Source organism: Nicotiana tabacum, chromosome 13 (genome assembly GCF_000715075.1).
Source record: "Nicotiana tabacum cultivar K326 chromosome 13, ASM71507v2, whole genome shotgun sequence".
Taxonomy (NCBI): Eukaryota; Viridiplantae; Streptophyta; class Magnoliopsida; order Solanales; family Solanaceae; genus Nicotiana; species Nicotiana tabacum.
The window spans coordinates 93,264,673-93,282,112 of NC_134092.1; the positions used below are offsets into that span (position 1 = coordinate 93,264,673).

Below are 17,440 nucleotides of genomic sequence, written 5' to 3' on the forward strand. Positions count from 1 at the left end.
ATCGGCTCAAAAGCTATTCAAATCAATTTAGAAGTACTTTTTAATTTGTTTTAGTGTTTGGCAAATTTAAAAGTATTTTAATTTTAAGAAATTATTTTTAAGCTCAAATCACTCAAAAGTGTTAGGGATATGGTAGATATGTCTTAGATTCAGTCTCATACTTGATGATTTGAACATATTTTTGTGAATGTTATTTGATATAAAATATATATATGACATTTGATATTCTTTTATCATTGTTATTAATTGCTTGATTAATTTGATAAGATCCTTAATTAAATTTTGAGACCTGACATTGTGATGGAGATCATGATAATGAGAGTGAAGTTTCTTATAATTTAATCTAAATTTGTTCTTGATCGTAGGATTATTAATTTGGACATTAGTAATCCGGTTAGATCAACATTTATGTGATTGTCATTATGGGATAAAGATTAGTTGATCTCATTAATTAAATCACATAGATAGATGATGCACATAGAGATATGATCATTGATCCGACTCATTGGATAATTCATAATGGTTAGAATTACCATAAACTGTCAATATGATATTCTCTTGAAGAATGTGATGTAAGAATTTCCTTTGACCTCATATCGTCATAGTAATTGACAAGTTATTTATTGTGCTTTGATATTAGACGACACCTATGGCCCTAGGGCGATAGTTGAAAGGATATTGGGTATAACTAAATGCTTATAGAATTATTGATTGATCAAGATGGAATCATTCAACTCTTGGTAATGAGTTTAAGCTCCATGTTGTCATGAATTATAAACGACCAAATTAAAACATTGGTCAGGCAATTGAATGAAAGAAGAAAAGAGTTTCTTAGGTAATTCAATGGTCGATTATATTTGACATGAACACATAGTTGGTCACCTATTAGGATTTGACAGTTGAACCATATCCTAGGGTGATCCAGAGCTATAAGGAGAGAAGGAATTGCTACTTTATTCTTCTACTGGTTCTTGAGAGTAAATTATATATTTCATGCTATCCGGTCATTGATGAGTGTTGCTAGACGCCACCCTTGATTAGTATATTGATGTGATCAATTTACTACCGATTTAGTATTGAACCTATGTGGGCGCACTAACGAGTGTTCTGATCTTTGTTAAAGGGTGAATTATTTTATTATTTGATAATTAAATTAAAGAATCTAATTTAGTCAAATAAATTTAGTTATTAGTCCAAATGAAATATTGTTATATTCTTTGCTAGCACAGAGAATATAATTAATATTGTGAACAAATTGAAGTTTTCTATTTGGAATAGAAAATTAAATTATATCTCTTGATTGAAATATATATATGTGTGATATATATATTTGGTACTTATAATTAATATATATCTCTTGAATTAAATTATATATATATATATTTGGTACTTATAATTAATATTTATTTATATATGGAATATATATTAAATATTAATAAGGAGACCAATTCAAAGTCCACAAAATACCATTTTAATTGTTCCTTGGAATTATTTTTCTAAAGTTCAACTTTGACTTGGAAATGAATTAAAACACCATTTTAATTCTTTCTTTTTTCATTCACTTATATATAGAGATATATTTGTGAACTTGAAGGATATATGAAAACCTATAAGGTGTATGTGTGCCCCAAAAAGTTAAGAGAAAATATTATTGCGAGAAAATTATTTCTTGATCTTCTACCTTTGAGTTGAGATTTTTGAGAAAATTTCAACACAATATTTTTCGTTCAATTTGTTCGCGGTTTTAATTGATAAAAGATTTGATAGTAAAGATCGGTATCGGTGTGGATACGCATAGAGTTTTCGCATTATCGAAGAAAACTCTGAAACGAATTTTTTTTCACCAGGTGCGTCATAGATCTGATCTTTGACATGTAAATGAATTTTAAACTTGATAAGTTTTGCATATGATTGTTATTGTCTTCCGCCACGTGTTATGAACACATATATGCAATCCGACAAAAAACACTTTATTTTAAAACCAACTTCTCATTTTTTTGACTTAAAAGCACTTGAGATTTGATCAAATAATTTACTCTTTTACCCTTAAATTAAAATACTCCTCCCTCGTTATAAAACCCCCCGAAAGCTAAAGCTAATTCATTCCTTTTTTTTTTCTCTTTTAAAATTCATTCCTATTGATTATAATATAGAGAAGGTCGAAAGTGGTATAGGCTATAGTACATTTGCTTCTCTATTTTTTATTTCATTCTTTTGGGGGTTTCTTAATAACGGATAATTTTCAGTTTCCGCAATTTGAATTATCAAAACATATTTTGTCGTTGTGATTGTTGGTACAATAGTTTATGTAGGATGGCCGTTTGAAGGTGTAACGACCCGATCGGCCGTTTCGAGTATTACAACCTCGTCTTTCTATTTACTGTTCAAATTGTGATTTACGGTTGTTAATTGGCTTGCCGGGATAATTGGTTGGGGTTCGGTGAGGTTTGGAACGATTTGGAACATTTAGTTCGAAGGTTTAAAACTTAAGTTGAAAAGGTTTTGTGGTGCTGGGGTAGATTAATTAGCACAAAGATTGTAGAAATTTCTCGCGGCTCGAACTTTTTGGGTTGAACAATGCACCGATGTGTAAAAAAAAGTTTTTGCCAGAAAAAGGGTCATTTTTGCGACCACTATGCGGTCGCAGAATCGCTCTGCGGACCGCACAATGGTCACAGAGTGGAGCAAGAGAGGGGCAAGTGTGGAGAAAAATTGCGGCGCATTATGCAGCCGCAGATCAGTTATGCGGTGCATTATGCGACCGTAGAACAGTTTTGCGGACCGCATAATGACCGCATACTGAGGCAGCCTTGCCCAGTTCCGGAGGCCACATTTCGTGGCCATTTCGCGAGCCGCAGAAGCATTATGCGGTCGCACATGCGACCGTAGAGTGTGTTTCGGGGTTTAATTTTTCTTGTTTTATAAACCCGACCCCAGTCTTTTAAAACACTATTGGGGGTCATTTTGAAGGGTTTCATTTGATATTTTAGAAAGAGGTGAGAGCATTTTAGAGAGAGAAAGTGAAGACTTAGTCATTTATCCATCAATTCTTGTTCAAGTTTTGAAGATTTCACTAAGATCTTGCTAGGACTTTAAAGAGGTAAGAATTTCTTTCCCCAATTCTTCAATTTCGGGTTTAGAGTAAAATATGGGTGATTAAGAGTATGATTCTTGGGTGTGAGAGTATTAGTTATACATACACATACCAATAAGGTTTGTGGAAAGATTGTTGAGTCCAATGGGTAAAGATTGAGTTGAAAATGGTAGAAATATTTAAATACTTTAACTTAAGATTTGAGGGTCGAGTTGATGTCGGAATTTGGTAAAATTTATATGGTTGGACTCGTAGTTGGATGGACGTTCATAGTTTGTAACTTTTGTCGGATTTCGATACGTGGGCCCCACAGGTAATTTTTGAGTTAATTTTGAATTTTTATTAGAAAATTAGTATTTCCGTATGAAATTATTACAATAATTGGTTTTGATGGAATTGAATTGATTGTGGCTAGATACGAGGATTTTGGAGACCACTTCTCATGGCAAGGGCATATCAGAATAAAGAATTACACAGTTTGAGTTAAGTAACACTTCTAAACTTGGTTATGAGGGTATGAATCCCTGAATTACATGTTGTATGAATTGTTTGGAGTTGATGTACACGCTAGGTGACGGGCGTGTGAGAGTGCATCATAGGAATTGTGACTTAATTGATTATGTGGAGTTGGATAATTAAATAAATGACATTATCCACACATCCTCCACGTGTTAGAGAAATTGAGCTGAGACTCGTGTTAAAGATCATGATTTAGATATGCGCTAATATATTTTGGGACCCACATGGGTCGTATTGTTGTTGAATTATTTGTTTAAATTTATAATTTTGTACTCAGTCACACCTATCACTTGCATATCATATCTCAGTCTCTATTGTCATTCATTGATACTTCATATCATCATGTCGGGTTGATTTTTAATGTTATTGAGAGCTCGAGAGACAGGAGATTCTGAGTGATAGTTATGTTTATTTATAATGCCTGGATCTGCATATTATACGCTTGGGCTGAAGGAGCCCCTCCGGAGTCTGCACCCCCACAGTGAGCGTAGTTGATATATATATATATATATATATATATATATATATATATATATATCTGTGATGGATCTTCCCTGGGCATGGATCTTGCCATATATATAGAGAATTTTCCGTGGGCATGGATCTTGCCCGAAGCATTTATATCGAGGGATGAATTTTTCCTGGGCATGGATCTTGCCCGAAGCATTTATATTGAGAGATGAATTTTTCCTGGACATGGATCTTGTCCGAATCATTGATATTTTGGGATGGATCTTTCCCTGAGCTGGATTGGCCTTATACAGTACTGAGTGACTGATTGTTAGTTGATGGACATACATATATATTTGGGATGGATCTTCCCTGGGCTGGATTGGCCATATACAGTACTGAGTGATTGAGTATTTTAGATTGTGAGTACACAGAGTTTTCACTAAGGTGCATCACATACAGTATGTAGATTGGCATGTAGATACAGGAATGTCATATTCCTCACATTGTTCAGAATTGATCTATTTTATTTGTACTGAGAGTAACTGTTGAACTTGAAAGCATGCCTATATTTTTGTATTGTTATTTCTATATTGGACTGTACATGCTGAGCTCGTCACTACTTTCAGCCCAAAGGTTAGTCTTGTTACTTATTGAGTTGGTTGTACTCATACTATACTCTGCACCTCGTGTGCAGATCCAGGTGCTCCCGGATACGACGGATGCTAGATTTCGGAATTTATTCTGTGGAGATTATCAAGGTAGTTGCCCGCAGACTTTGACTCCCTTCCTTTTTTAGTTATTGTACTGTTCTATATTTTCAGATAGTGATTTTATCAGTGAGATCTTGTATTCATTTAGATGCTCATGTACTCAGTGACATCGGGTTTTGAGAGTGTTTATATATGTATTTGTGAGTTTTCTTCCGCTGAATTTAGATATTATGTTTTCAGACTTAAAAGATATGGTGGTTTATTGAGATTGTCGACTTGCCTAGTATTGAGATAGGCGTTATCACGACAAGTGAGATTTTGGATTGCTAAACTTGGATGTAGTTGTAATAAGTGTAATATTTGGGTCTATTGAAAGAAAAACTGTAGCTTCGCCCCTAACTAGTTTGTGCTACACGCTTATTAAATTCTTTCATTTTCTTCGTGGTTTTATTGTTTCTAGGTCGATAGCTTCAATGTCACAGTTGTTTTTTCTCATCATATTTTCTACACGCAAATTAGCTGGATGATCATTCCAGATTTGCCATGTACTCGTGCTTAATTAATCAAAATTCTGTTTTTCCAAGAAAAATACACTACAAGAAAGTAGGGATACGACCACATTTATTTAGTGACATTTAAAATAAATATCGGGAAAAAATAAATTTCTTGACATTTATGACAAAATATCGTAAAAATAACAACACTTGTGACAATATGTGGTAAAAAAAAATGACATTTGATTCAAAATGTTGTAAGAATAATGACATTTGATACAAAATATCGTAAAAACAATGACATTATTTTTTCAACATTCAATACAAAATGTCATAAAAAGACCGACATTAGATATAAAATGTCAAAAATATTAGGACTTTATTTTAAATGGCATATTATAGTCGATAATTACAAACATTTACATTAATGCTGGAAAATTCTCTATATTTTTTTAATTGTAAATCATTCTTTCTAGAAGCAAAAGAAAGTATTCTTTTTATTTAGTACTATATTGTTTTTGATTTTTTTCACAAAATAGACGAGTTCTCTTGTTATTAATCAATGTTTTAAAATGCGTTTTTGGACTCGCTGGCCTCTAAGTAGGGCACTTGTAAAATAATATAATGATCATGTGTGGTGTTTAGTTTTGTGAGGTTTACGTCCCAAGTACCCGATTGTACCCAATCGTTTAGTGCTTGGGATAAACCTAATAATTCATACGCAAATGATGTATTAAATTTCCTAATTACTATTGTTGATCCTCGAGATACTTTAACAAATAAATGATAAAAGTGTTATTCATATATAGAATGATGAAGATTGAGATTAACTCAAATAACAAAGTCAGAGTATTACATATTTACTAAGTGAGAACATCGTAGGAGTAAATATTATTTGAATATTTCTTTTGAAAATATATAAATGATCATAAATATATATATCTGATCACATGCAATTGATCTCCATTTCTTAGTTTTATGTCTCTCAAAATTATTATTTTTAATTATTTAAAAGTTAAGATATTGTCTCTCAGCCGAGGGTCTCCCGGAAACAACCTCTCTATCCCTCCGGGGTAAGGGTAAGGTTTGCGTACACTCTACCCTTCCCAGACCTGCCACGACCCAAAATCCCACCACAGGTGTCGTGATGACACCTAGTCTCTAAGACTAAGTAAGCCGAATTCCATTACATTTTGAAGCCATTTTGTTTTATAAATAAATCAATAACGGAACAAATATGAATATAACAACCTCCCAAGACTGGTAGTACTGAGTCACGAACTCTAACTGAATACATGAAATCATCTAAAGGATCGAATACTCAATACTGTTTGAAAAATAAATAATAGTACAATAAAATGAAAAGACTCCAAGGAACTGCGAAGACCAAACAGCTCTACCTTGAATCCTTGAGATCCCACTCTAATTATGTATGAGTCCGATATCTCCAATACTTGGCTCTGCACAAAAATGTACATAAATATAGTATGAGTACACCACGGTCAGTACCCAGTAAGTATCAAGACTAACCTCAGTGGAGTAGAGACGAGGTACAGTCAAGACACTCACTAATCTAATAACCTGTGCAATATAGTATACAAAATAATAGGAAATAAATAACAATAAGGACAACACAAATCAACCAGTGAAATGCACAGCAGGACAACAAGAACACTATTAATATTGCTCAACAATAATAAATACAAGTACACCCAATCAAATCAAGTTCTTCAAATAAATATCTTTCACATATAATTCTTCCAAATAACTCTCTTTCAAATATAATTTCCTCAAATAAATATCTTTCAAATATAATTCTTTCAATAAATCCTTTTCAAATATAATTTTCTCAAATAAATATCTTTCAAATACAATACCTTCAAATACTACTTTTTAAATAAAAATTCTTTCAAATAATTATTCTGAATATAATTCTTTCAATTAAAAGTCACCACGTGATACCTCATTTCATAATCATAACAGTACGGGTCTTAGCCCTTTTTATATTTTCACGGCACTTCTTGCCCATAATTAAATCATCATATTTCCCCGGTACCTCGTGCCTATTTTTCATATCACATCTGCATGGACAGTTCACGTGCCAATAATAAAACCATCATATTTTCCCCGGCACTTTGTGCCCACATTTTATATCTCAGCTGCACGGATAATTCACGTGCCAATATCATCATTATTTACTCACGGCACCTCGTGTCCAAAATTTTTTCATAATCCGCCTGGCTATAGCCACAGGCTTCCAATTTCAACATGATCAGACTATTATTAATTTACCAACAACAAGACAAATTACACAAGGTATAAAAATAAACACAAGAAAAATCACTACATCACATAAAATCACCAATGCAACCACTCCACATCGTCACATATCATCTCTAACAATAGCCACACTTATCTCTCATATAGCCACCCTTATCACTCTTATAATAGTCTCCCTTATCCCTCCGTCCTGACAATATCAATAGCCATCCTTATCGCTCCTATTGCCACCTTTATCTCTCCTATAGACACCCTTATCTCTCCGCCCAGAAAATATTCCAACACACATAACAACAGTGAAATGCCACCCCTATACCCACATAATATCAACAGTGAAATGCCACCCTTATGTCCTCAAAATAATAACTCAAATAATACAACAATTTACATAGAATATTATCACGCCCACATACAAAATCAATTCATATCACGATTTGCCCAATGGCCACAACCAATTCCAAAGATATAACAAAATCAATTAATTTCACAACAAGTAGCCCAAGGCTCCATACAATGCGTATAAAATATAAAAAATAAACTTAAATTCTTAAAACGACCGTCCGGGTCGTTACACCTTCATTAATCCAAATTTTGATAATTATATTAACACTTCTTCTTAAGCTTGTTTAATTAATTATTTGCATAGGGAAAATTCATAATGAAATTAAATTCCAAGAATATCAAACCATCAAACTCACGAAATTCACATAAATATACAGGTAACATTCACATTAAATCGTCATATTAAAACAAATTCAATAAATATGAATTGAGCCATGGCAAACAAATGATTAAATAAATGCCAATAAATATCCAATTTATTACATAATATGCCTAAGACTTTAATCCAATATATTTTGCACATATAATCCCGAGTACGTACTCGTCACCTCGCGTACACGGCTTTTCACATTTCACAAACGGCACATAAGACTCGATGCCTAAGGGGTAATTCCCCTACTCGAGGCTAGGCAAGACACTTACCTTTTTGAAGTTATGCCGATATTCTAAAATCGCCTTCTTGCTTGAATTGACTTGCGGACAGTTCAAATCTATCCAATTCAATTGTATAACTTCATTAAAATTCATCGAAAATAATTCCGGATAATAAAACGTCGACTTAAAAATTTATTCCAAAAAGTCAACAAAAGTCAACGCGGGGCCCGCCTCTCGGAACCCAAAATAATTTTCATGAAATACAAACACCCATTCCGATACGTGTTCAACCATACCAACTTTATCGAATTCCAATAACAACTCGACCTCCAAATCTTAAATTTACGTTTTTTTGAAAGATTTTACAAAAATCTTGATTTCCTCCATTAAAATCTGAATTGAATGATGAATATAATCATAGATTCATGAAATATAAACACTTTAGGATATAGAACACTTACCCCAACCAAGCTTATGAAAAATCCCTCCAGAATTGCCCAAATCCGAGCTCCAAAAAATCCAAAACGAAAATGACAAAATGATCAATTTTGGTCCTAAATGATTCTGTCCAGTCTCGCACCTGCGGACGAATCGCCGCATCTTCGGAGCCGCTTTTGCGAGCCAAAACTCGCTTCTGCGAAGGCCACTGACAGGCAAAGCATCGCACCTATGGATCCATTTGCGCTTCTGCGATGGCCAGGCGCATCTGCGCACAAATTGCTGCTTCTGCGGCCTTCTCCCTTAGCCTTGCCCAGCTCCCTTTCACTCACTTCTGTGAGCTTCCTCTCGCTTCTGTAGGTGCGATTCCAACAGCTGCTGCCATTTTTCAGCAGCTTCCTGCAACTCCAAATTGCTCCGTTAACCTTTCCGAAATCCTCCCGAGGCCCTCGGGACCTTAACCAATTATACCAACATGTCCCAAAATACAATATGAACTTAGTCGAGGATTCAAACCACGTCAAACAACGCCGAAATTATGAATCGCGCATCGAATCGAATTATGAATTTTTAAATCTTCCAATTTCTATATATTGCGCCGAAACCTATCAAATTAATCCTGAATGACTTTAAATTTTGCACACAAATCATAAATGACATAATGGAGCTATTCCCATTTTCGGAATCAAAATTCGACCTTGTTATAAAAAATTCAACCTTCGGTCGGACTTTCCAAAAATCTTCTATTTTTCAACTTTCACCAAAATGCGCCGATTTGTCCTACGGATTTCCAAATCCAAATCCGGACATAATCCTAAATCTGAAATCATCATACGAATCTATTGCCATCATCAAAATTCCATTCTGGGATCGTTTGCTCAAAAGTCAATTCTTTCTATTTAAGCTTCTAACTAAGAATTGTTCTTTTAATTTAATTCCGAATCTTCCGAAAATCAAACTCGACCACACCCGCGGGTAATAATACATGTTATGAAGCTGCTCGAAACATTAAGTCACTGAACATGGCATTAATTCTTAAAATGACAAGTCAAGTCGTTATATTCTCCACCTCTTAAACAAACGTTCGTCCTCGAACCTGCTAAGTATTATTCTGAGGTTATCAAATTGATGATTTTACTTTTACACATATACTCACGGTTGATCCCACGTTACCGCGTTTGAGATAAACCCGACAACACCATCTCAATTGAGATTATTTATTTTATCCATATTTGTAAACTTTAAGACCAAATTTCTTACACTCCAAACATTTTCAAAAAGTTCGATTTTTACATCAACGCACAGTATTAGTCTCAACTGGATATAGCAACTCGTGCCCACGCACACATCAACTTATCAGAAATTTCGGCAGAGTCTCCCATGTAATTGGGCCTATCCACCTGCCAGAGTAACACCAAGACAATTCCTAACAACACATCCACAACCCCACAAAGCACCACAATGTATATATCAATAACACTAATCTCAACATTACAAACACTACATTATCATAATGATATCAGGACATGAAGCACATTATATGTATGCCCATCATCACATCTCTGGTCTTAATAGTTGTTCATAGTTGATTACAACATCGCCAATTAACCTCATATTAACCAATACCTCGTTTTGAATTTTCACAACAGTGACAGTAAAATGTGAGGCATGAAGACCTCATAACTATTTACCCGACTTAACGAGTCACATTTAACGCCACCTGGACACTCACCTCGTAGGCTAAAACTCAATAATTACAGCATAATTATGACACAAAAACACATAAAAGAATTATGACATAAGCCTATCAGGCATCCCTATTAGTACTATAGTACAAATTAAATTTCACAAAGGGAGAATTTAAACTCATAAATATTTCACCACAAGGACCTCATCCTTATATAACTTCCACTGCAGCTTGTAGCCCGGTTTTAATATTTCACATCATATAAAAATGGAGGATCTCGACCTCAACTCCGGATCATAAATATTTTGCACATTGTGCCAACAAAAATTTCAATTTCCTTTCTTTCTTATTTTCAATAAATTTCGTAAACATTTTTCATAACACATAATGAACCCTCATACCGGTAGGGCATATAATTCATAAAATTGGAATCAATTATTCTGAAACACATCAAACTCACTGTAATGAATAATAAAAATTACTCAATGGTCGTTATATCCCTCAATGGTGCCCAAAAATAAAAATGACAGACACGGGCTCACATCTTCAAATCTCCCAACAGGGATAAATACATAAGTGGGTCACAAAATTATGAAACTCACCCATAAGCGGAGCATAATAGGAGGACTCACCTCAATATTCAGATCCGAATAAAATTACAGGAAAATATCCTTTTATAACAAATCAGGATCATACCTGTAACGCCACTATCTGGTGTATCGGCCTCAGCCAAATCATAGCGATTATAACAACGGGTCGGGCCTCCACCTCTTAGGCGTCCTCTACCCGCCTGTCCTCCACCCCTCTACTGGTTGTGTACGTGGAGTAGTAACTGCATTGGGGCCCATAGCCTGAGTATTATGATAAAATTCACCCCTCCCAAGTCTGGGACAATATCTCATAATGTGCCTAGTGTCACCATACTCATAACAGCCCCTCTGAAGTTGCGGTTGCTCATACTGAGTCTGTGCCAGATAACTGGAATAATCATTATAGGAATCCCGTACCGGTGGTGTATTGTAAGAACTTACTGGAGCACTCCAAGTAATGTGATGTGCGGACTGAGCTGGCCGACTGCTTGAGCCTTCGCTATAATGGGTCCTAGTTGAAGAGTAAAATCCACTGAACCCTCCAGATTTTCGAGACATTTTGGCCTCCTTAGACTCTCTTTCCTCGCCTAGAACACCCTCAATCTTCCTCGCAATCTCCACTACTTGTTGAAATGGATTATCAGTTTGCAACTCTCGAGCCATGCATATTTTAATATCATAATTGAGCCCCTCAATGAATCTGCGGACCCACTCTCTGACTGTAGGAACCAAGATAGGTGCATGACGGGCCAACTCACTGAGTCTAATAGCATATTCTGACATTGTCATAGTGCCCTGATGCAACCATTTAAACTCTGTGCACCACGCATGTCGGAGAGTCTGGGGAACAAACTCTTTCAAGAACATTTTCGAAAATTAAGCCCAAGTTGGTGGTGTTGCATCGGCTGGTCTACCTTCTTCATAGATTTGCCACCACTGATACACTGCGCCTGACAGTTGAAATATAGTAAAGGCAACTCCGCTCACTTCCACAATACCCATGGTGCGGAGAATACAGTGATAATTTTCTAGAAATTCTTGGGCATCCTCTGTAGCTGTGCCACTGAAATTAGGTGAACTATATCTCTTAAACCTTTCAAGTCTCTTTTGTTCTTCTTCTGATGCCTCTGGCCTGACCTCAGGCTGAACCGGAATAACCTGTTGTACCGCTACTACATCCGGAACCTGATCAATGTGAACCTGCTCATCTGGAGTCGTGGTAGGAGTCTAAGCTACTCCCCCCATATGCGAAATATTTGGTGCAACAAAAATCAATCCCGCCTGAGTTAATGTACCAAACATACTCAGGAATCAAGCTAAAGTCTCATAAAGTCCGGGGGTAACAACATGTGCTTCTGGTACCTGTCCGCCAACTGGAGCTACTGGTGGCTCCTCAACTGTTGTTCTGACAGGTGCTCTAGTCGCGGCATGTGCCCTTCCTCGGCCTCGGCCTCTTGCGGACCTAGCCGTATGCGCTGGTATCTGCTCAGCTGGCCCGGTAGCACGTGTCCTCACTATCTGTGAGAGAATAGAGATACAAAGGCTCAAATTCCACAATCAACAAATCCGCACGACAAGAATGAAATAAGTTCAAATTTTCGAACAGTTTTGTAGCCTCTCGAAGATAAGTGCAGACATCTCCGTACCGATCCTCAAGACTCTACTAGACTCGTTCGTGACTCGTAGAACCTATGAACCTAGAGCTCTGATACCAATTTTGCACGACCCAAAAGCTCACCACAGGCGTCATGATAGAACCTAGTCTCTAAGACTAAGTAAGCCGATTTCTATTTTCGAAACCATTTTTTTAATAAAAAAACCAACAGCGGAACAAATATGAATATAAGAACTTCCCAAGACTGGTAGTACTGAGTCACGAACTCTAACTGAGTACATAAAATGATCTCAAGGATCGAATACTCAATACTGTTTGAAAAATAAATAACAGTACAATAAAATGGAAAGACTCCAAGGAACTGCGACGACCAAGAAGCTCTACCTTGAATCCTTGAGATCCCACTCTAATTATGTACGAGTCTGATATCTCCAATACCTGGCTCTGCAAAAAAATGTGCAGAAGTATAGAATGAGTATACCACGGTCGGTACCCAGTAAGTATCAAGACCAACCTCAGTGGAGTAGAGACGAGGTACAGTCAAGACACTCACTAGTCTAATAACATGTGCAATATAGTATACAAAATAATAGGAAACAAATAATAATAACGGCAACACAAATCAACCAGTGATATGCCCGGCATGGCAACAAGAACACTATTAATATTGCTCAACAAATAATAAATACAAGTACACCCAATCAAATCAAGTTATTCAAATAAATATCTTTCACATATAATTCTTCCAAATAACTCTCTTTCAAATATAATTTCCTCAAATGAATATCTTTCAAATATAATTATTTCAATAAATCTTTTTCAAATATAATTTTCTCAAATAAATATCTTTCAAATACAATTCCTTCAAATACTACTTTTTCAATAAAAATTCTTTCAAATAAATATTTTGAATATAATTCTTTCAATTAAAAGTCAGCACGTGACACCTCATTTCATAATCATAACAGTATGGGTCTCAGCCCTTTTTCATATTTTTACGGCACTTCATGCCCATAATTAAATCATCATATTTCCTCGGCACCTCGTGCCCATTTTTCATATCACATCTGCACGGATAGTTCATGTGCCAATAATAAAACCATCATATTTCCCCCGGTACTTCCTGCCCACGTTTCATCTCTTAACTGCACGGATAATTCACGTGCCAGTATCATCATTATTTACTCACGGCACCTCGTGCCCACATTTCTTTTCATAATCCGCCTGGCAATAGCCACAGACTCCCAATTTCAACATGATCAGACTATTATCAATTTACCAACAACAAGACAAATTGCATAAGGTATAAAAATAAACACAAGAAAAATAACAACATCACATAAAATCACCAATGCAACCACTCCACATCATCACATATCATCCTTGACAATAACCACTCTTATCTCTCCTATAGCTACCCTTATCACTCCTATAATAGCCACCCTTATCCCTCCGCCCTGATAATATCAATAGCCACTCTTATCGCTCTTATTGCCACCTTTATCTCTCCGCCCAGACAATATTCCAACACACATAACAACAATGAAATGCCACCCTTATACCCACATAATATCAACAGTGAAATGCCACCCTTATGTCCTCAAAATAATAACTCAAATAACACAATAATTTACACGGAATATTATCACTATAACATACAAAATCAATTACAACAACAAACCCAGTATGTTCCCACCAGGTGGGGTCAGGGGAGGGTAGTCTGTACGCAGACCTTACCCCTACTTAAAAGGTAGAGAGGTTGTTTCCAATAGACCCTCGGCTGAGGAAGGTAATAATAAGAAGTGGATAGCAAGAAAGGAAGAAAGAGGGAAGAGAAAAGAAAAAGGGAGATATAAAGGATAATTAGTACCAAATACTAGCAACAAGGGATACAATACTTGAAGCGAACAAAACCACATAACGTAATAAAAAGCTAAGAATATGAAGGGACATGCGTACTACTAAGACTATCGGTGAGCAACTAAAAACTACCCATATACCTTCTACCTTAATCCTCGACCTCCACACCCTCATATCAAGAGTCATGTCCTCAGTAAGCTAGAGCAGCGCCATGTCCTGTCTAATCACCTCTCCCCAGTACTTCTTAGGCCTACCTCGACATCTCGTCAAACTCGCAATGGCCAACCTCTCACACCTCCTAACAAAGGCATCAATGCTTCTTCTCTTAACATGTCCGAACCATCTCATCCTCGACTCCCGCATCTTGTCCTCCACGGAGGCTACTCCCACTTTGTCTCGGATAACTTCATTCTTAATCTTATCTCTCCTGGTATGCCGACACATCCATCTTAACATCCTCATCTCTGCTACTTTCATCTTTTGGATGTGGGAGTTCTTGACTGGCCAACACTCAGCTCCTTACAGCATAACCGGTCGAACCACCACTCTATAAAAGTTTCCCTTAAGACTTAGCAACACGTTCTTATCACATAAAACACCGGAAGCGAGCCTCTACTTCATCCAACCTGCTACGATGCGATGTGTGACATCTTCGTCAATCTCCCCATTACCTTGGATAATAGACCCGAGATACTTAAAACTCGCTCTCTTGGGGATAACTTGAGCATCAAGCTTTACCTCTACGTGTCTGCTTCATGGGCGCCATCACAGAATTTGCACTCTAAGTATTCTATTTTGGTTCTACTCAATTTGAAATATTTAGACTCCAAGGTCTGTCTCCAAACCTCCAACCTCGCGTTAACTCCACTTCGCATCTCGTCAATCAACACTATATCATCGGCAAATAGCATGCACCAAGGCACATCCCCTTGGATGTGTCGCAAAAGTACATTCATCGCTAAGGCAAATAAAAATGGGCTAAGAGCCGATCCCTGGTGCAACCCCTTCACCACAGGGAAATGCTCCGAGTCCCCACCCACAGTCCTCACTCGAGTCTTATCATCATCATACATATCCTTAATCACCCTAACGTATGCTACCGGAATGCCACTAGCCTCCAAACACCTCCACATGACCTCCCTCGGGACTTTATCGTACGCTTTCTCAAGGTCAATAAACACCATATGCAAGTCCTTCCTCCTCTCCCAATATTGCTCCACTAATCTCCTAACCAGATGAATCGCTTCCGTATTCGAACGCCCCGGCATGAATCCAAACTGATTCTAGGAAATAGACACACACCTCCTCACCCTGGCCTCCACCATCCTCTCCCAAACCTTCATAGTGTGACTCAACATCTTGATATCCCTATAATTATTGCAATTTTGGATATCACCCTTGTTCTTGTAAAGCGGAACCATCGTGCTCCACCTCCATTCTTCGGGCATCGTCTTCGTCTTAAAAATAACATTAAACAGCCTAGTGAGCCACTCTAAACTTGCTCGCCCCGCGCTCTTCCAGAATTCCACCGGAATTTCGTCTGGCCCCATCGCTCTGTCCCTGCACATCTTACACATCACCCCTTTCACCTCCTCTACCGTAATCCGCCTACAGTACCCAAAAACCCGCCGGCTCGCAGAGTACTCCAACTCACCCAGCACAATGCGTCTATCCCCCACCTTGTTCAATAGTTTCTGAAAGTATGCCTGCCATCTTCTCCTAATAAGTGCCTCATCCATCAATACTTTTCCATCCTCATCCTTGATGCACTTGACTTGGTCTAAGTCATGGGCCTTTCTCTCTGTCACCTTGGAAAACCGGTACAACTTCTTGTCCCCGCCTTTGCCCCCGAGCTCCTTGTACAAACGAGCAAACGCCGTATTTCTAGCTGTCGTAACTGTTAACTTTGCCTCTTTCTTTGCCTTTCTGTAACACTCCCGATAAGTCCTTTTTTCCTCCTAGTTTGTACTCTCTACTAGTTCAAATAAGCAACTTTCTTAGTTTCCACTTTACCTTGGACCTCTCCATTCCACCACCAGTCCCCTCTATGACCCCCGGGAGAGCCCTCCGTGACCCCTAAGACCTCTCTAGCAACCTCCCTAATGCAATTCACAGTCATGAACCACATACAAGATGCATCCCCCTACTCATCCTGGCCCTCATAGCCAACAACTTCTCCCCTAACTCCTGAGCTTTGTCCTTGGTCAAGTTACCCCACTTGATCTTAGGTTTCCTGTACACCGCCCTCTTCTTCCTACTACTCCTCTTGATCTCCAGATCCATAACTAGGAGCCTATGTAGGGTCGTAAGGTGCTCACTTGGGATGACCTTGCAATCAATGCACAGACCTTTATCGTATTTCCTGTAGAGAAGATAATCAATCTGAGTCTTGCCCATTGAATTCCGGAAAGTGACCAGGTGCTCTTATATACAAAATCAATTCATATCACGATTTGCCCAATAGTCACAACCAATTCCAAAGATATAACAAAATCAATTAATTTTACAATAAGTAGCCCAAGGCTCCACACAATGTGTATAAAATCTCAAAGATAATCAATAGAGATTGAAATTAATTAGCATAGGGCAACGCTTTCATTAATCCAAATTTTGCTAATTATATTAACACTTTTTCTTAAGCTTGTTTAATTAATTATTTGCATAGGGAAAATTCATAATGAAATTAAATTCCAAGAATATCAAACCATCAAACTCACGGAATTCACATAAATATACATGTAACCTTCACATCAAATCGTCATAT

General features: G+C 37.1%; 1 protein-coding gene across 1 annotated transcript; it reads right to left on the minus strand.

The window, feature by feature from the left end:
* Positions 1–15,903: 15,903 nt before the first annotated feature.
* Positions 15,904–17,073, minus strand: LOC142168232 (uncharacterized). Its single transcript, XM_075228890.1, has 3 exons — positions 16,807–17,073; positions 16,146–16,634; positions 15,904–16,044 (listed from the first exon to the last, which is right to left on the minus strand). The coding sequence occupies exons 1-3, from the start codon at positions 17,071–17,073 to the stop codon at positions 15,904–15,906; spliced, it is 897 nt and encodes a 298-aa protein (XP_075084991.1).
* Positions 17,074–17,440: the final 367 nt, after the last annotated feature.